Raw genomic sequence first — 20373 nt, 5'->3', positions numbered from 1 at the left:
CGCAGTTTCAAACTCTCTGTCCGAGTTGATTTTAAGCTTTTCCATGGCGCGAGGAAGCTCTATTGCTTGGTTTAAGAAACCAGACTGAATAACGCTCGAAGGTTTACCTGGTTCGTACTGAGTTTCGCTCGCTTTCTGCTCGGGATTTGATTTATCAAGAGAAACACTGAGTATCTTTACTCCTTCTTGAAGGAAATCGTAACTGGCGAGTAAAGTTGATCTAGAAAGGCCATCGATTTTGGACTTGATATCATTTAACTCTCGTACGACAATCTTACGAATTTCTGCATCGGTTACATCGCCGTCTTTCAGTTTGTCTGCCGTCGAGTCTCTGACCTTATTCCATAATAAACCAACTGTTGAACTGAGAATACTTGTCACAATTGAAGACATACCGAGTTTCTGTACTCCAAGCGATGCTAAACTTTGACTAAACACAAGACAATATGTCAAAGCAGATTCATTCTTGCGTTGAATTCCTCACAATCTTGTGGTATGTTCATCCTGTAATTTTACCATATGGAAATTTCCAGGCGGGAATCCCGCTAAGTTTCTTCACCTACAATATGTTAGTGCGGGCTTTTTGTACAAATATTTCTGTCACTTCATTCACAGAGTTTCTTACGATCATCTTAACACAATATTCTTTTCCATGATATCGAACTGGGATCAGAGAAAAGTGTATTTGAACGAGATCTACGTATCTTTGTTAATGCTTGCAAAAATTCAAAGTGTTTTTATCGTATAAAGGACGTGGCGGGGATCCTGATGATTTGTGTCATTTTCTTTCTTTGAGAAGTCTCCAGCCTAGTTCATACGGTTTAAAATATTGCTCATTTTAATAGAGCTATCAATCAAATTTTAAAGCAAAGTAAATCAGGTGCAGACTGTTGCTGAGACAAAGCTTGACGTTCCCACTTGAAGAGTGAAAATCAAACTTTTCTATGATTATGAGTTGAAACAATCAATCACATATTTAAGAAAAATGATCGATTAAAGTTATTTCAAGAAAGAATTCAACGCTTATTGTTTACTTGTCTGAGAATAAATTAATTCCAATATGGGGGCGTTTGTCATGTCGAGAAAAGTGAGTGTACAGGGAACCCAAGCAAAACAATGAAAATAACTGGAAAAAAGCATCGAGGATTACTTCAAGTTATTTTATTAGATTCACGAGACAGTCTAAACAATTTAAGGTGGAGAATACTAACGCTCTTTCCGCCTGTTTGGCGATATCTTTTTTTTAATTTCACACTCAGCACGAACGAATGTTGACGTCTCGTAAATAACTACAGTAGTCCCCCGCTAACTCAAACTCGCCTAACTCGAACTCCTTACTACCTCAAACTAAATCCATTTCCCCTTGGATTTGGTAATGTTCTCTATGGTAATTTAGTCCGCTTAACTCGAACTCGCTTAACTCGAACTCCTCGCTAATTCGAACAAATTTTGTTTTTCTCTTGGTCAAATATATCCGGTTAACTCGAACTTTGTTTTGGTTTCGCAGATCGTCATACCTTAAAATGCGAGATTTTGAAAGATTTTGTGTGGTGCCACGGTCGTTATTGTCTAGCCTTTTTAGTTCCTTTTGTATTTTTTCGATCTTTTTAATATTTTAAATTTAAAACGTCGTCCACTCTTGACGACAATTCATGTTGGTAAGCATGATATCCCTTGATGATTCGATTGAATTTTATACATTACTGTATCTAATAACTTATAATAAACGTAATCTGACACCAACTCCGGCTAACTCGAACCCTCGCTAACTCGAAAAATTTTTCTTTCCCCTTGGGAGTTCGAGTTAGCGAGGATCTACGAAATGAATGAATAGTTAAAACTTAAAAAGCTCTGTGTATAAGGACCCTTATTTGAAAACACGTAATTTATCGACACGATCACATCCATCAAAAGACGAAAATCTCAACGGAGATCTCCGCAACCATGATCATGAAGACGAGAATAATGATTGATGTTCAGGGATGTTGATGAATAATTATGGCATGGTGTGATTAAATATGATAATCTTGTGCATCGATGGATAACAATTGACAATCATGGACAATGATGGAAGCGATGTAAAGTAATGAAGTAATGATTATTCATAATAATGATGGTGGTCATGAGATCACTCTTATTTCATACCTGAGTCTGTAGTGTCGTCTCGACTGGGTCCAGTCTACCTGGATTGTCTCAATCTTCTCTTTGTTTGTCAATAGCAGCGCTGGTTTTTATCACGGACTCAATGACAATATTTACCACGCGTAAAATCACAGTTATCTACAAGCAATGAAAGAGTTGTACATCATCAGTTGAGTTAGCTCTCACCAGAATAATTGCTTATCAAAACCTTGCGAGTAAACTCGTGTTATACCAGAACATGGATAAAATAATTACAATACAACATTCGCTCTTCAAAATAAAAATCCCGCGTGTCGAAAGACAGACATCAGATGTAATCTAACAAAATTTAAGTGTGTGTAGTTTGTGAAGTTTTTCTCTGCAGAGAGTTTCGACTGTCTCTTGAGGTTGTTAACTCAGCCAAGAGTTTGAGCTCGGCTCAAATGAACGAACGAATGAATGAATAAACGAATGCAGTAAATATACCTGAGTTACACGAGCTGTTGATATCACAATTGTTTATCTCTTCACACGCACTTGCAATAATTCACATCATTAGCAGAGGATGAATCTTGAATGAACAAACGAATGAACAAACGAATGCAGTAATCGGATACGCTCGAGTCATTTGGTAAAGTAGTCCATGCATACCAGCAAATATTTGTTTGCTTCTTCTGATTTCGCTTGATGTCTACACAGATTCTTTCGATTGGTGCTCCAACTAAATAGGTCTTAAGGGGAGCCTTGTTAAATTAGTAAGCCTCCTTACTAATTTGTTCGAAAACTGTCTTTCCAGAATCACATTTTCGTGCAACTAGATTGTCGCGGTTTATCAATTGACTTTCTCTCTCTCTCTCTTTTGCACCAAAGTCACTACTTTGTTGTCCGCTATCGTTGTTTATGAGCAGGCTTTCGCGCGTTTCTTTCGCGTGTTTATTAGCTGGATCCAGACCCCTTGCCCACCCAGCTACCCTCCGTTTCCCTGAATTCGCGTATTACCCTCTGTTGACGAACTTCTGCGATCATTCCGCATTTTTTGGCGACGACTTTCGAGATTTCCTTCAAGTGGTCGATTTCTCTATTCCCAGTTTTTCTCTTCGTTTCCATTAATGGGTTGATTCATTCTTGATCGGTGGTAATCAGGGCAGTCCTTCTGCAAGTGATTTCCACGACACGTTCAGCATTTCCACGGAGGTGAAGTTGATCTGTTAAACCTTGTATTCATGTCTGGCTGTCTGCCCATTTTGCCGGTGAAATTTCTCATTTCTTTTGTCAATTCATTTAGTTGATCCATCATACTCTTCCACGGAGTGGTTTTGGTTATCGAGTTTGGTCTCGGGGTTCTTCAATCCGGATCTCGCGCACATACCACGACCGTCGTTTGCTGGCCAGTGCGAACGACTCTAACTCCAAGACAAGTTCAAAGGCTTGTCGCAGTGTAGTTTCATAGTGGTCTGCTCTGCGCAATTCGTAAGCGAATCTCGTCGTCGTACACCGCATCCACAAAATGATCCTCAGCCAAGGCTTCAAGCATTTCTGACGTGATATTAGGATATGCAAGTCCAAGCAATCTTTCAATGTCTCCAGCCAATTCTGGGAGGCTTTCGTCGCGACGTCGTAAACGATTTCGTAAAGTAGCTCGATTTAATTCGGACTGACACAAGGTCCCGTAACGGCGATCTAATGCTTGCAACAGAGTTTTGTAGTCACGCTTACTTGAATCTGACAGACAATTTAAGACGTTTACTGCTTGTCCCTGCAAACTGGTTGAAAGAAAAGCTGCCTTTTCCCGATCGTCCAAGCCATTTATATTTGTGCGACAATTTCAAATTGTGTTCTATATGTATCCCAGGACGTTTTGCCATCATAATTAAATGTTGTTGGTCTCTGCGTTGGTTGATGTACTTCATGTAATATTGATGTATCGCTCTTTGAACTGTACTCGCCCGATTTTCTTGTTTTTGATAACTTTGGTATTTCTCCAAAAGTGTTGTCAACCGGTTTTACTCGCACGCGCCCGATTACTTGAGGTGTTGAGTCACTTTGTATGCAAGAAAGTTTATCATCAATGTCTTTGCTAATCTCTTGGCTAAATTCCGCTTTAATTTCTTGTTTCATATCCTCGATTGTCGACGCCAGAAGACTTGAGTACATATCTAAAGCTTCAGTTTCGTCTTTAACTTTCCCTTCTTCGATGATCCCTCGTCTCAATTTGTCAAATCTACAGTAAATATCCGCTTCAAAAATCACTTAACCGACGATTAATTGTTAAAACTTCATTCGCGACTCCTTTAATTCGTTTAATAATTCTGTTCGTGTTCGCTGCCAATCTCTTATCTCCTCAATGAACTATACTGTTTCATTACTTGCTGCGTCTTTATAATTCTCTTCTGCTCAGTTAACAACAAACATATTTCTCTCGCCCTCATTCCCGTGTCTTCAATAACAATACCGACTAGTTGTCTTCGCTCGTCCACAACTTGTTCTGACTGATTCTTAATCTGGCCTTCAGCCGCTTCTTGCGATCAAAAACATACACTAAAACCTACACTGCATGTAATCGCTGTCAATATACAGGGTGTCTCAAAAAAAACGCAACACTTAAATGTGCAAGAATATTAATATTGTTCGGGTTTGCACAATAGTTCGGCTAAAATTACTTTTAGCATTTTAAATGAAGGATTAAGAGCCATTTTCAATTCCCAGAGGTGCTTATCTATTGCGCTTTAGAGCTGTATTAATTTTTTCGAATATTTAAGTGATTGCGTTTTTTTGGAGACACCCTGTACACTTATTCTAATTTGCATGCTCATTAGTCACACTTCATTACTTAATTGTGCTAATGCACTACAATTATATATCCTAGGAACAATTAACGTTTCAAGAACACATGTTATTTATTACAGCTACTGCTGTGGTGTTATCTATCATGAGTTTTACATGCTTACACCACTTAAGAGTGGTTCAGAACAGTTTAAGGGCAAAAAATGCAGCCAAAAGTTCAATGTAGTTTATGTGATGGGTGCATTCAGCTGGCGACCATTTTCCCCCTGAAGATGTATCACCTAGTACAGCTCCCCATCTTTCTAGGGGTGCATCAGAGTATATAGTGATATCAATAGGAGGAATGAAAAGAAATCTAAAACTCTCTTCAAGATGGGTGACCCACCATCGTAACTCTATCAAGCCAACCTCAGAGACAGTCATAGAGGAATCAAAATTACCCTTAGCTCTTTTAGGAGCATCTTTTTTATCCATTTCAAGCTACCTATAATGGAGAGCCCCATACTGAACCCCAGGTAAGGAGGAGACTAGGTAACCAATAATCTTGGCTACCTGCTGGATAGGAATGTCTGCTGGATGTTACATCATGTAATAAGGTTGATATTATTAATAATGGAGTTAATATTTAATAAGTTGTTAGGAGAGTTGTGATTGATAAGTGGGCATGAAGGACAGAGACTTGAAGTGAAAAGATTGTAATTTGTTGGACTGCGTTTAGGGAATAAATATATAAATATACGTATATGTTACAAAGAGAATAAACTTGAAACACTGGACATTCAATAACATCAAACAAAAATTGTTTAAGTTTTCCCTTTTTTCTCATTTGTAACTTGGATAGTTATTGTTATCAAGTTAATGAGAAATTCTAGGATAATTATCTCTTGAGAAGGGAAAGGAGTTGACTTATCAGGATGGATAACTAGATCTAGGCAGTCAAATGTTGCATTTTATACAAAATTTCCAGGTTTCACAGCCCATAGAGCGGCAAATACGGCTATGACAAGAACCCATGTTATTCATTACATCTACTGCTGTGGTGTTATCTATCATGAGTTTTACATGCTTACACCACTTAAGAGTGATGCAGAACAGTTTAAGAGCAAAAAATGCAGCCAAAAGTTCAATGTAGTTTATGTGATGGGTGCATTCATCTGGCAACCATCTTCCCCCTGAAGATGTATCACCTAGTACAGCTCCCCATCTTTCTAGAGGTGCATCAGAGTATATAGTTATATCAATAGGAGGAATGAAAAGAAATCTAAAACTCTCTTCAAAATGGGTGACCCACAATCGTAACTCTATCAAGCCATCCTCAGAGACAGTCATAGAGGAATCCAAATTTACTTTAGCTCTTTTAGGATCATCTTTTTTATCCATTTCAAGGTACCAATAATGAAGAGCCCCATACTGAACCCTAGGTAAGGAGGAGACTAGGTAACCAATAATCTTGGCTACCTGCTGGATAGGAATGTCTGCTGGATGTTACATTATGTAATAAGGTTGATATTATTAATAATGGGGTTAATATTTAATAAGTTGTTAGGAGGGTTGTGATTGATAAGTGGGCGTGAAGGACAGAGACTTGAAGTGAAAAGGTTGTAATTTGTTGGACTGAGTTTAGGAAATAAATATATAAATATACGTATCTGTTACAAAGAGAATAAACTTAAAACACAGGACATTGAATAACATGAAACAAAAATTTTTAAATTTTTTCCTCTTTTCTCATTTGTAACTTGGATAGTCATTGTTATCAAGTTAATGACAAATCCTAGGATAATTACCTCTTGAGAAGGGGAAGGAGTGGACTTATCAGGATAGATAACTAGATCTAGGCAGTCAAATGTTTCAACTGTGTCAAGAGCCTTTGTAGCACACTTAGCATATGTATCACCCTGCAGATAGAAGCCATCAATATACCCACTAATCATAGCTCTAAGCTTAGCCAGGGGTGGTTTCATAAGTTTATTATGTTAAAAACCTGATTATTTATTACAAGAGCAAAGAAACTTTTCACTATATTATATCATATGAAATAGGATTCATACACTTTTAAATGTCATTAAAAGCTTATTGTCCATGTTTGCAAGTCAAAAAACTATATATTCTAAATTATTTAAATATAAGTTACACTTGTCTCTCTTACAACAGAAACAGGAATACTTTACTGGGATTATTCAGCAATCTGAGCAAAGTCTTACAAATTATATTACTGCGTTTTATGCAGGAAATGTTTGTTTAGAGTTCATACTAAATCTCATTAAAGGTAAGTGATGCGCCTGTCTCTTACTAGTGATGGGCGATACTATCGATAAAGTATCGAAGTCACCGATACTTACAAAACTAACAAAAGTATCGATACTCTCGATACTCGCAAAAAGTATCGGTGATTCGATACCGAGCCTGCAAAATTTTTGTCAGTGTTCGGGGATACTTTATTTTGCAAAGATGTATAAAGTCGCGCCTTTTTCACTTTGTGGTTGATTCAGTACAGAAATTCAAATGATGAAATAATGAATTATGGATGAAGGTATATGATAAATTCTTTTTATTATCAGTTTGCAAGTTCAGTTAATTGTGCAGTGGATAGCTTTTTTCTGAAGAGTGCAATTTTGTGATTTTAGACGATGAAAATGCGAGTGAAACTCAAACTGCAAGTACACAGTCAACTGGCAAACGCCAGCTTATTACTAAAAGCGTCGTATGGGACTATTTTAAGAAGTTATCAAAGGAAGATGAAAAAGCACAATGCACAATATGTTCGGAGTCTTTAAAACACTCGTTAAACACTACCAATCTATTCAAGGTATGTTGTAGTATAAAAGTATAATCCGTCGAAATTTATTTAATTTTTGGAGGTCAATGAAAATACTAACTGGTTCAAAGAAGAAGAATACTAGACAAATAAGCAAGCTGAATATCAATGGTCGCGACGAGGATAATAAAACCAAAATAGCAGAACAATTTAACGTCTATTTTTCTAGAATTGGTGAGAAAATTAGAAGTCCACTATCCCCTGTCCCATTATGTCCCAACTATCCACTGTCTCATTGCATTATTGTTTTATGTGTCACTTTCTTTAGCACTTGAAGTCAAAGCACCCCATTCAGTATAAAGAGGCTGAGCAAAAACGAAAAGAAAATGAGAGGGAGAACACAAAAATCAAGAAGAAAAAAGGTGTCACTCCAAAGGCACAGCAAAACACCATACAGAAATTGCTAACCCAACAAAGCAAATACTCTTCTACTTCCACGAAACGAAAAACAATCGACGAAGCTGTGTTCAGAATGATTGTAAAAGATATGCAACCTGTATCTGTAGTTGAGGATGAGGGGTTTCAATCTCTGTTACATGTACTTGACCCAAGGTACCAACTCCCTTCTAGAAAATCTATCATGAGGATGTTGCCTGATGCCTATAACAAGAAAGTGGAAGAAATGAAGAAGGAAATTTCCCAAGTTTCACATGTAGCCCTCACAAGTGACTTGTGGACATCCAGAACTACAGAAAGCTATATCACCATCACATGTCATTTCCTTACAGCTACATGGGAGCTTATGTCATTGGTCTTAGAGACTCTAAAATTTGACTTGAGCCACACTGCTCAGCATATTGCTGATGCGCTCTTGCAGGTCGCAGATAATTGGAATATATCAACCAAAGTTGTTGCCATTGTTACAGATAATGCTTCGAATATTGTTGCAGCTGTGAAAATCACTGGCTGGATACACGTCCCTTGCTTTGCGCACACATTAAACTTAATTGTTTCCGAGGCAATTAAGTCAGATGAAAGAGTTAATGATTTAAAAAAAAGATGTAAGCAAATTGTGACGTTTTTCCATCAGAGTGTAAAAGCCACTGAGAAATTGAAGGAAGTACAATTTCAGCTCAAACTTCCAGAACATAAGCTTATCCAGGAGGTAGACACCAGGTGGAATTCAACATTTTACATGTTTGAACGAATTCTTGAGCAACACCAAGCAATCACAACAGCTCTTTGCCTGAATAGTCGCAATGAATTGTGCCTTTCACTTGCAGATGTTAAATTACTAGAAGCGTCACTGTCTATTTTACAACCATTCGAAGCTGCTACAAGGGAGATCTCAGCCGACAAATATGTGTCCATTTCGAAGGCAATACCATTGGCAAGATCACTTCAACACATAACTGCTGGACGTTCACATGAAACCACACTTGGATCAGAATTGAGTGCTCAAATGCGTCGAAGATACACCGCAATAGAGCGTGCTCACCTCCTTGCTCTTTCAACATTGATGGACCCAAGGTTGAAGAAGATGGCTTTTTCAAATAGCGAGGCTGCTCGGCAAGGGGAACAGTGGATCACTCAGGAAGCTAAAGACTTGATCACAGCAGCAACAGAATTTCCTGCTGAAGAACAAGATGGTAATATGCAAAGCTGTGGTGAAGTAGGTGAACCATCGTCTGGTTTGTGGGAGTTCTTCGATAAAAAGGTGATCGACTCACAGAATGCAAGAAGTTCCACTAGCAAAGCAACCGTTGAAGTCAGAACATATTTTGGTGAAGATGTTCTGCCAAGATTAGAAGATCCATTATCCTGGTGGAAGATAAATGAAAAACGCTTTAGTCTACTCTCTCAACTTGCCAAGAAATATTTAAGTGTTCCTGGTACATCTGTTCCATCTGAAAGATTATTTTCTAAGGCGGGTGAGCTTGTTTCTATTCGTCGGAACAGGCTGAAGGCAAAGAATGTTAACATGATGCTGTTCTTGAATAAAAACATGTAGCAATATAGTTAAGGAGAGCATCAAACATGTTTATATTTTGATATTGTTTAGATTTGAAAATTTAGATTTGATACAATTATTCATTGTATATTCATTTAATATATCATTGTATGTAATGTTTGTTGTTTTAAAGAATTTTAATATATGCAAAAAAATTAAGTATCGGTATCGATTTTGGTATCGGTATCGACTAAAATTTATGGTATCGGGATTGGTATCGTATCGAACAGAAAAAGCTGGTATCGCCCATCACTATCTCTTACAACAACAACAGGACCCTTGGGATGGGATACCAGATTGGAAAAAGATATATCTCCATATTTACAAAATAAGGTAAGAGTCTCCAGCTCCCCGCCTGCTTCAGGGTAGCACAGAATGAAATAGGAATTTTTTTTTTTTAAATTCCAGGTTAAAACCAATATTTTACAAATTTCGTAGTGAAATGCCACGCTCCATACCTTATGATCTTCTGGGACTTTTAAAGTTGTCTTCAAATTTCCTTCCTTGGTGTATATTTGAACCGCTGTACGATCGTCTGTTGGTATCATGATTTCATTCTGCTGGGAAATACTCAATAAAAATGCCTCACTCGAGTCGCGTTTAAACTTGTATTTCAATTGACACGTCTTGTCACAAACATACACATGAGTGTCTTCGCCTTGGATGATGATAATATCATCGTCTTTGCATATCACGATCTTAATATTACAGAAACTTTTGTCCTCGAGAAAATCCAATGTATGATTTGCTTTTACATTGTAATTCTCGTCCAATATCGTCAACATGAATCCTTCACGAGAACGTCTTCTCACCACGTAAACATTGTTATTCATATCAACAGCAAGCGCAAATAAAAAATAACCTGCAAATTGAGGTATTTTAACCCGTTTGATTTTTCCTGCCTCATGGATAATCATGATGTCGTCACGAGACCCAAGAGGGACAGTAAGAACATCCCCCTGACTGTTCACAGCAGAGCAGTAGGGTTTTATTTCTTCATCAAGGAACTGTTCGTAGGAAGAATGAGGTAATTCCTCTCCCATAGACTTTCTTGTTGAAATTTCTTTCCAATTTTTTATTGGGTGAAAACTACGATCAGGAAGTTCAATCGTTGGCATGCAGGCGAACACTTCAAACGAATGCTTGCTGCTGAATTTCCCGACATATTGCAACAGCACATAGTTTATTAACATAACCGACTTGACGTTCTCCACTCGTTGAGTTTTATTCAACAACGATTTGACTCCACCGTTCAAATACACCGAGAATATCTCTTGAATGGCTGGTAAGCTATGAAGCTTCTTTAAAAACAACAAACACCCAGTGATAGCGGTCTCAGGACTATCGAGATGTTCCAGTATTTCTGAAACTATTCGTAGCTTCGCAGCAAAAATTCGATCTTCGATACTAAATGCCTCATTCCAAAAAGCAGTTGTTGCTTTCTCGCGCGCTTTCTCGAGTCTTTTTCTCGCAGTTTCAAACTCTCTGTCCGAGTTGATTTTAAGCTTTTCCATGGCGCGAGGAAGCTCTATTGCTTGGTTTAAAATACCAGACTGAATAACGCTCGAAGGTTCACCTGGTTCGTCCGGAGTTTCGCTCTCTTTCTGCTCCGGATTTGATTTATCAAGAGAAACACTGAGTAACTCTACTCCTTCTTCTAGAAAATTATAACTGGCGAGTAAAGTTGATCTAGAAAGGCCATCGATTTTAGACTTGATATCATTTAACTCTCGTACGACAATCTTTCGAATTTCTGCATCGGTTACGTCGCCTTCTTTGAGTTTGTCTGCTGTCGAGTCTCTGACCTTATTCCATAATAAACCAAGTGTTGAACTGAGAATCAGGGGCGCCGGACACAGTCAAAGGCAGGGGGGGCAGCAACTCGAAAAAGGGCACTTTAGTTTGTTAAGAAAACAAGAAAAAAAGTTAGACTTAAAGTTAGAAAATGCATGTCTTTTTTCAATCTTCAAATAAAGAATGGTTTCTTATGGAATTCAACGTTGTGCGCTTCTGCTTTCGGCAATAAACCGATATTAAAGAACAAAAATTACAAAATAAAGATGTAATAATGCTTTAATGAAAAATTGAAATGATGAAATTATATAAACAAACAGTAACAAACTAGTTATTCCACGATAGAGTTAATTAAACCTTTTAATTAACATTTTCCAAAATAACGTCGCCGTTGTTCGTTTGCCACTATGAACTCTTTAGCAATATTTTCGCTATTTATTTCGTCAATTCGTCCTTTGTGGATAGCAGCGAACATTCTATTATTTAGGGTGTTCTCGGACATGGTCGATCTGAGCCATGACTTGATACGGCGCATTGTGCTAAAAGTTCTTTCTGCTGTAGCGGAGCTGATGGGAACTGACATGTAAAATGTCAACAGTTTATGAACTTCCGAAAGGCATTCCTTGATGCTCTTTCTAGAGTTCAAAATTTCACAAAGCGTCGATAGGGTGGTGACCGTCTTGATAGGTAATGCATGTTCTGCGTTGTAAAGCTTTAACACAACTGGTAGCTCTTTTAGCTGCTCCTCCAAGATATCAGTATTAATAACTGCTGGTAAACTTTTTAACTGTGGTCGAACTTCTTCTGAGGAATTTTTTTTGTTTGCTGCTGCAAGTAAACATGACTCTATTGCTTCAAGAATCTCTAAATCTTCTTGACGAAAACGTCCCTGTAGTGCTTCCACCACAGCATCAACAGCTTCATAATAAATACGCAGTAATTCCGTTGTAATATTCATTTCTGTCGCAGATGATGGCGAACTTGAATGAGCAACATACTCGGACAGACGACATGGAGCTTTTCTTTGCCTTTTTGACTTTTGTGTTTCATGTTCTTCTCGTAACTCTGCCAACTTCATTGTCTGCTCATACAGACGTTGAAACTCTTCTTCGGACCTTATCTCCTGTAGACGCACTTGCAATTTCTTTATACTATAAACTGCTTGTTCTGCCGTGAGTGATGCGGATTGTAAATTCTTGGAATTATTTTCTAATAAATTTGCAAGTTCATGCATAACAACCACTTGAAACATCGGTCGCACTGATCTAACTTTTCCAAGCAATCCACGTGATTTTGCACGACACTCAGGAGTGATGCTAAGATCCTTTGATAAGATTTCTAACGCCTCTTGTAACTCTGGAGTTTTTTTTATGAGCACCGCAGCTGCTGAACCTCTTGTCGTCCATCTTGTTCGAGATAAATTCTTTAACTTCAGAATCTCTGAGAAGCTCTCTGAAGAATTAGCGATTTCTTTTTGTATATTCTCAAAAAGAAGGACACGTTTTGGACTCACGCCCACTAGAACATACAAATCTTCGCACAGATCTTGTGCTTCAGCAATCAACGGGGACAATTTTGTGGCATCTTTAAACACAAGCTCATTGCAATGTGCAAAACAGTGGATATGGATTATGTTATCCCCAAACTTTTCTTTCATGAGTGCGGCAAGTCGTGTCATAGACGATGCTCCGTCAAAAGCTGTGCCAACGAGCTTTTTTGTGTCCATATTGCATCGCAACATTATGTCGTGAATATACTTCAACAAAGCGTCTGATGTCAAGCCTTGGTCGCATGACAATACGCCAATGAAGTTTTCGGTTGTCTCGTAACTGTTGTTGCAAGTTCGGACTGAAAACGACAATTGCTCCAATTTTGAAATATCGCTTGCTTCATCACATATGATAGAAAAGAAATTGTTTGAATTAATTTCTTCAACTAATGTTCGTCTTGCATTCAACACTATCAATCTTTCTTGCTCATTTAGGATATCGTGAGAGAAATATTTTTCACTTATTAGCATTTTCAAGCCGGGGTTACTTTTGGCTTTGTCCCTATTAAATTGAGCAATATTGGATTCTTCATCTTGATGACCTCGAATAGCAAGTCCCTGCCTTAAGAGAGTTTTCATAGTATCCAAGTGAGCGACTAAACCAGTCTGTCTCAGTTGTTGCTGCTTTCGTCGCTCACTATCTATTTGACAAGCTACGTCAGGTTGGTCTTTTTTGGATTCTTTAGCAGCACTTCGATGCTGTTCACTGCGTTCATGTTCCTCTATTCTTTCCTTGCCTTTTTTCCAGTTTTTAAAACCTTCTGCCTTATCGGAGAAGATAAACGGCGAGTAATCATGTGGTTGTCGAAACAAGGTGCATTCTCCACAAAACGCAGCCCTTTTTTCTTGGTGGTACCACAACCAGTTATGGTGATGAAACCATTCCTTTTGAAAATACCTTCCTTTGTTTTCACTCATTTTTTTCACGCTCGATGTAAAACGAAAGTCATAATTCGTGGCTTTAATCCAAGGATCGTCTGTTTCATCACATAAAGTGGAGGCATCACTAACACTGCTATGTCTCTCTTCTGTGGTACACTCAGCATTATCATTAAAAGCGATAGATTGTGTGGAAAAGGACAGTTTAGTTTGGCCCCTAGCTTTAGAAGCTTCTAAAAGTTGCTTCCTAGCAACACTTTGCAAGCGATTTGCTCTTGGCATTGTATTGTCACTGAAAGAGTTTTTTATATAATTTAAGTATCGGAACTCGTAAAGGGAACATCTAGTAAGCATCTTTAAAGTAAACATCTGTGTTTTATATTTTACAAGTCACAGGTGGCCTTCTATTAGATTGCTTTTAGATGAAGTATTTCTTTATTCAAGTGCTGACATATAGTAGCGCTGGCGCCATTATTCTCTCAGCGCACGCCATGTCGCCACCTCGGTCAAATACTCAAATTTGCGAAGTGTCAATATACCGAAATATACAAATGAAAATACTCGTGCTTAAATAAAAATACTACAAGAAGCAAAACTACGCTTGAACTGACTTCCCTAAAACATTTGCAAAGCACTCTTTCGTTTTAAAGCCATTGTAAACATGAAATCTAGAAATTTGCGAAAATACAATTATACAAATTTTTAGGCCCTGTTTTCTCTCTGGGAAATTATACTCAAACAATTAGTGACCTCAGGTTCGTTAATTACAAGCTGCATATTTACGAGATGGCTTGTTATCACAGCTCACATTTGGTAAATAATTGTGAAATAGTAAACCTAAAACCCTTCATGCTTTGGCATTTTCACCTGTACACTTTTCAATGTACACTTCTTTGGCAAGAAACCTAGGTCCTAGAATACTGATCGAGATAGAAGAGCTTTGAATACTTAATATCAATAATATGTATGAAATTACCTTTATCAATAATTCATATCAATTCGCTTTGGATAGGCAAGCTCCCATATTTCCTTGTGCATGTGTACATCAATCCCTAATTATCCCTGGGACAACCGTCATACCCTCGCGCGTCCGCCATTTATCTCTTACGCAACCCACAACCGTATAAAAAACACCAGTGGACAGCGGAATGGAGTAGCAATTCAATTTTACACGGGTTTTAAACTTGTCAGTAGGCAGTAGGAGTATCGGCCGATGACTATAAAAACTGACAACTACAAGTTTGCAACGATTCATTGGGAATTAATTCCCAAATTGCCTGAAAATATATACATTCAATGCCTATGAACATATAAAGGGCAAGCTGCCCCCGCTGCCCCCGTGAACAAAGGGCAGGGGGGGCAGCTGCCCCCGCTGCCCCCGTGGTTCCGGCGCCCCTGCTGAGAATACTTGTCACAATTGAAGACATACCAAGTTTCTTTACTCCAAGCGACTGCTAAACTTTGACTAAACACACGACAATATGTCAAAGCAGATTCATTCTTGCGTTGAATTCCTCACAATCTTGTGGTATGTTCATCCTGTAATTTTACCATATGGAAATTTCCAGGCGGGAATCCCGCTAAGTTTCTTCACCTACAATATGTTAGTGCGGGCTTTTTACACAAATATTCCTGTCACTCATTAACAGAGTTTCTTACGATCATCTTAACACAATATTCTTTTCCATGATATCGAACTGGGATCAGAGAAAAGTGTATTTGAACGAGATCTACGTATCTTTGGTAATGCTTGCAAAAATTCAAATTGTTTTTATAGTATAAAGAACGTGGCGGGGATCCTAATGATTTGTGTCACGTACTTTCTTCTTTGAGAAGTTTCCAGCCTAGTTCCCAAGGTTTAAAATAATGCTCATTTTAATAGAGCTATCAATCAAATTTTAAAGCAAAGTAAATCAGGTGCAGACTGTTGCTGACACAAGGCTTGACGTTCCCACTTGAAGAGTTAAAATCAAACTTTTCTATGATTATGAGTTGAAACAATCAATCACATATTTAGTAAAAAATGATAGATTAAAGTTATTTCAAGAATGAATTCAACGCTTATTGTTTACTTGTTAGAGAGTAAATTCATTCCAATATGGGGGCGTTTGTCATGTCGAGAAAAGTGAGTGTACAGGGAACCCAATCAAAACAAGGAAAATGATTGGAAAAACGCATCAAGTTTTACCTCAAGTTATTTTATTAGATTCACGAGACAGTCTAAACAATTCAAGGTAAGGAATACTAACGCTCTTTCCGCCTGTTTCGCGAAGTCTTTTTTTAAATTTCTCACTCAGCACGAACGAATGATGACGTCTCGTAAATATCTATTATGACATCTGATCTAAGCCAGATTGAGATGAATGAATATTTACAAAAGCTCGGTGTTTAAGGACCCTTATTTGAAAACTCGTAACTTATCGACACGATCACATCTATCAAAAAACGAAAATCTCAACGGAGATCGCCGCAACCATGATAATGAAGACGAGAATGATGATTGATGTTCAGGGATGTTGATGTATAATTATGGATGGGTTGGTATGATTAAATATGATAATCTTGTGCGTCGATGGATAACAATTGACAATCATGGACAATGATGGAAGCGATGTAGAGTAATGAGGTAATGACTATTCATAATAATGATGGTGGTCATGAGATCACTCTTATTTCATACCTGAGTCTGTAGTGTGGTCTCGACTGGGTCCAGTCTTCCTGGATTGTCTCAATCTTCTCTTTGTTGTTTGTCAATAGCAGCGCTGGTTTTTATCACGGACCCAATGACAATATTTACCACGCGTAAAATCACAGTTATCTACAAGGAATGAAAGAGTTGTACATGATCAGTTGAGTTAGCTCCCACCAGAATAATTGCTTTTTAAAACCTTGCGAGTAAACTCGTGTTATACCAGAACATGGATAAAATAATTACAATACAACATTCGCTCTTCAAAATCAAAATCCAGCATGACGACAGACAGGCATCAGATGTAATCTAACAAAATTTAACCGTGTGTAGTTTGTGAAGTTTTTCTCTGCAGAGAGTTTCGACTGTCTCTTGAGGTTGTTAACTCAGCCAAGAGTTTGAGCTCGGCTCAAATGAACGAACGAATGAATGAATAAACGAATGCAGTAAATATACCTGAGTTATACGAGCTGTTGATATCACAATTGTTTATCTCTTCACACGCACTTGCAATAATTCACATCATTAGCAGAGGATGAATCTTAACCATTCCTGACTTGACGAATTGTGCAGTTGAAAATATGTTCATATCAGAGAGATGTCTGTATTGAAGAGGTGCATGTATTAAGACAAGTTTACATTTGCAATTGTTGCCCCCATCTTCTTCTTTTGATAGATGTAAACAAGTAGATTTAGTTATGATTGTTCAGATAATAACACCTACACACCATTACATCATAACTATTTTCTCGTTCACATCAATCAAAAGACGAAAATCGCACAAAAAATCGGATGGTAATTGGAGTGACTTGTAAACGTTGCTTCAGAGAGGTGTCCGCCACTTATGGCTACTTGCTACTGAATTTCCAAACAGTCGTGTTTCTTTCAAGAAAGTTTACTTGAAAAAGATGCCGCACATATCTTTGTTATTGGAAACAAAAATCATTGTTTATTTCATTCATATCGAGAATCATTGGCATTGAATTTAAATCTTATCTCACAAGAGATAAAATTGAAAATTAAACGAGACTTACCTGGAAGTTGAAATTTGATTTGGATTGTATGAGTCATCAGCCTGGAATCAGAGAGTTGTACGAGAGAGAGTGCAGCGCATGCGCCAATCAGTCTTTAGAGCTTTACCAGACAAAGACCGCACGGACGTGATGAGTGTGAGAGTGGACTGCAAGTAAGGGAATGGGAGAGAACAGGGGGGGGGGGCGTACAACTCTCACACTCGAGGCCAAATCCAACTTCAACTTCCAGGTAAGTCTCGTTTAATTTTCAATTCTATTTCGTCATCAGCCTAAGTCTTGTGACGTTGTACGAGATTTCAGAGCAATCAGCGAGGGCTTTGTCCTGCAGAGATACACAAACCATGCACTCTAACTATAGCCAGGGTGATAAAACCAAGTGGAAAGACATCTCGATATATAGAGAAGTACATTATATATATAGTATATTATATATTCTAGGAACAATTAACGTTTGTATAGCACTCTAACACCGAAGCGCCAAAATTAAATTCCTCCTCGCTCGGTTTATTATAAAACCGTTGAAATGTCTGTTTATTCGACCATCCTGCGGATAACATAACATCTTTAATGTTACAGTTATTGGACGCTAAAAAGGATGTAGTTGCTGCTCGAACACTATGACCTTTAAGTTTGCTAACATATAAACCTATACAGCTACCAAAACAGACTTTATTCATCGAGATATAGTATCTTTGGAAACAGATCCATACGGTTTTACATAACTCAGTAGCAATTGCTTTCTATCATGGCTATTTTCATCATTTCTCTTGATATACTCTAAGAGATGAGTAACGACGCAAAGCTGAGGCTCAAATGGATATTTCAAAAACTCGAGGGGTTTGACATGAGTTCCGACACGTGTCTGTTTGACTTTCTCCATGACGTGGAAAGTGCACTTGTCCGCAACGAGAATCATGTTATCGACAGTGAGAAGATGAATAGTTTGACAGCGTTGTCCACTGAGTAAGGTCAATAAGAAGGAAACTTTAACAGTAACCTCCTTCAAAGTCAGCGCGGAAGGTATAGGCTGCTTTCGAAAAAACTATAAGACCTTGCATGCTAACATCCCATGTTGTCTGGTAACGCGGTAGAGCCGGGCGCAGTTCAAATACACCTTTCATAAAGTGCTAAACAATAGGTAGCTGTCCGAAAGTGACTTCACTATCACTTAACTGCAAAATAGAAGATAAAGCAAACCTCGCCGAGTTGATTGAGCGATAAGACAAACCTGAGTCAAACAGCGATGGAAGAAAATCTAACGTCCGTGGTAAGGGAGGGGAGATGATATCACAGTGCCTCTTCATACAAAATTTTAACCATTTGTGCAGATGCACTTGGTACTGAGACTTAGTGCTGTCTCTCCAAGAGGATTCAATTATGTTAATGGTCTTAACGAGTAGCCAGGTTGTTGTAGTTGTTGCCGCAGACATGACAAACCAAAAGTTTGAGCTTCTTGCAAAGGGGATGAGTTGTTTCCGATGATTTCCGACCGAGGTTCAGTAGTTTGTGACTGGGTTGTAGGACCACAGGAGGTGGAACATGAAGAGAAGCTAGCAAAGGATACCAAGGTTGGGTGGGACAGTCGGGAATAACTAAAATTTCCTTAGCATGCTCCTGAATTATTTTCTTTACAGCCTGTAAAAGAAAACTAAACGGGGGGAAACAATAAGATTTCAAGTCAATCCACGAAATAGAGAAAGCATCAACGAACACCGCTTCAGGATCTGGCGGATAAGAGCAATATGTTGGGAACTGTTTTATATTTAAGTGTGATGCAAAAAGATCGATCTAAGTGTGAAAATTCAAGGTACTGAGCGTATTATGTAATGACAATGGTTTGGTTTCCATTCGCTATCTGGATTATGAAAATGACGAGATTCTTTGCGTGTTAAGACATTCTGCGAACCAGGAATGTCTGCAGCAGTAAGCCAAATGTTGTATTTTATACAAAATTCCCAGATTTCGCAGCCCATAGAGCGGCAAATACGGCTATGACAAGAACCAATGTTATTTATTACAGCTACTGCTGTGGTGTTATCTATCATGAGTTTTACATGCTTACACCACTTAAGAGTGGTGCAGAACAGTTTAGGGGCAAAAAATGCAGCCAAAAGTTCAATGTAGTTTATGTGATGGGTGCATTCATCTGGCAACCATCTTCCCAATGAAGATGTATCACCTAGTACAACTCCCCATCTTTCTAGGGATGCATCAGAGTATATAGTTATATCAATAGAAGGAATGAAAAGAAATCAAAAACTCTGTTCAAGATGGGTGACCCACCATCATAACTCTATCAAGCCATCCTCAGAGACAGTCATAGAGGAATCAAAATTACCCTTAGCTCTTTTAGGAGCATCTTTTTTATCCATTTCAAGGTACCTACAATGAAGAGCCCCATACTGAACACCAGGTAAGGAGGAGACTAGGTAACCAATAATCTTGGCTACCTGCTGGATAGGAATGTTTGCTGGATGTTACATTATGTAATAAGGTTGATATTATTAATAATGGGGTTAATATTTAATAAGTTGTTAGGAAGGTTGTGATTGATAAGTGGACTTGAAGGACAGAGACTTGAAGTGAAAAGGTTGTAATTTGTTGGACTGAGTTTAGGGAATAAATATATAAATATACGTATATGATACAAAGAGAATAAACTTGAAACCCTGGACATTCAATAACATCAAACAATTTTTTTTAATTTTTTTCTTTTTTCTTATTTGTAACTTGGATAGTCATTGTTATCAAGTT

General features: G+C 38.1%; 2 protein-coding genes across 2 annotated transcripts; one reads left to right on the top strand and one right to left on the bottom strand.

Annotated features, from left to right (window-relative positions):
• The first annotated feature begins 8303 nt into the window (after positions 1-8303).
• LOC114537711 (zinc finger BED domain-containing protein 4-like) lies at positions 8304-9674 on the top strand. The gene has a single exon (XM_028558810.1). The coding sequence runs from the start codon at positions 8304-8306 to the stop codon at positions 9672-9674; it is 1371 nt and encodes a 456-aa protein (XP_028414611.1).
• A 2158-nt stretch (positions 9675-11832) lies between these two features.
• On the bottom strand, positions 11833-13935 carry LOC114537710 (zinc finger MYM-type protein 1-like). The gene has a single exon (XM_028558809.1). The coding sequence runs from the start codon at positions 13933-13935 to the stop codon at positions 11833-11835; it is 2103 nt and encodes a 700-aa protein (XP_028414610.1).
• Between the last annotated feature and the right edge of the window lie 6438 nt (positions 13936-20373).

This window comes from Dendronephthya gigantea, unplaced genomic scaffold (assembly GCF_004324835.1).
Source record: "Dendronephthya gigantea isolate DGI-Jeju-01 unplaced genomic scaffold, DenGig_1.0 000162F, whole genome shotgun sequence".
In the NCBI taxonomy this organism is placed as follows: domain Eukaryota; kingdom Metazoa; phylum Cnidaria; class Anthozoa; order Malacalcyonacea; family Nephtheidae; genus Dendronephthya; species Dendronephthya gigantea.
Note: the sequence above shows the minus strand (reverse complement) of the source record. Positions and strands in the feature narration are given on the sequence as shown.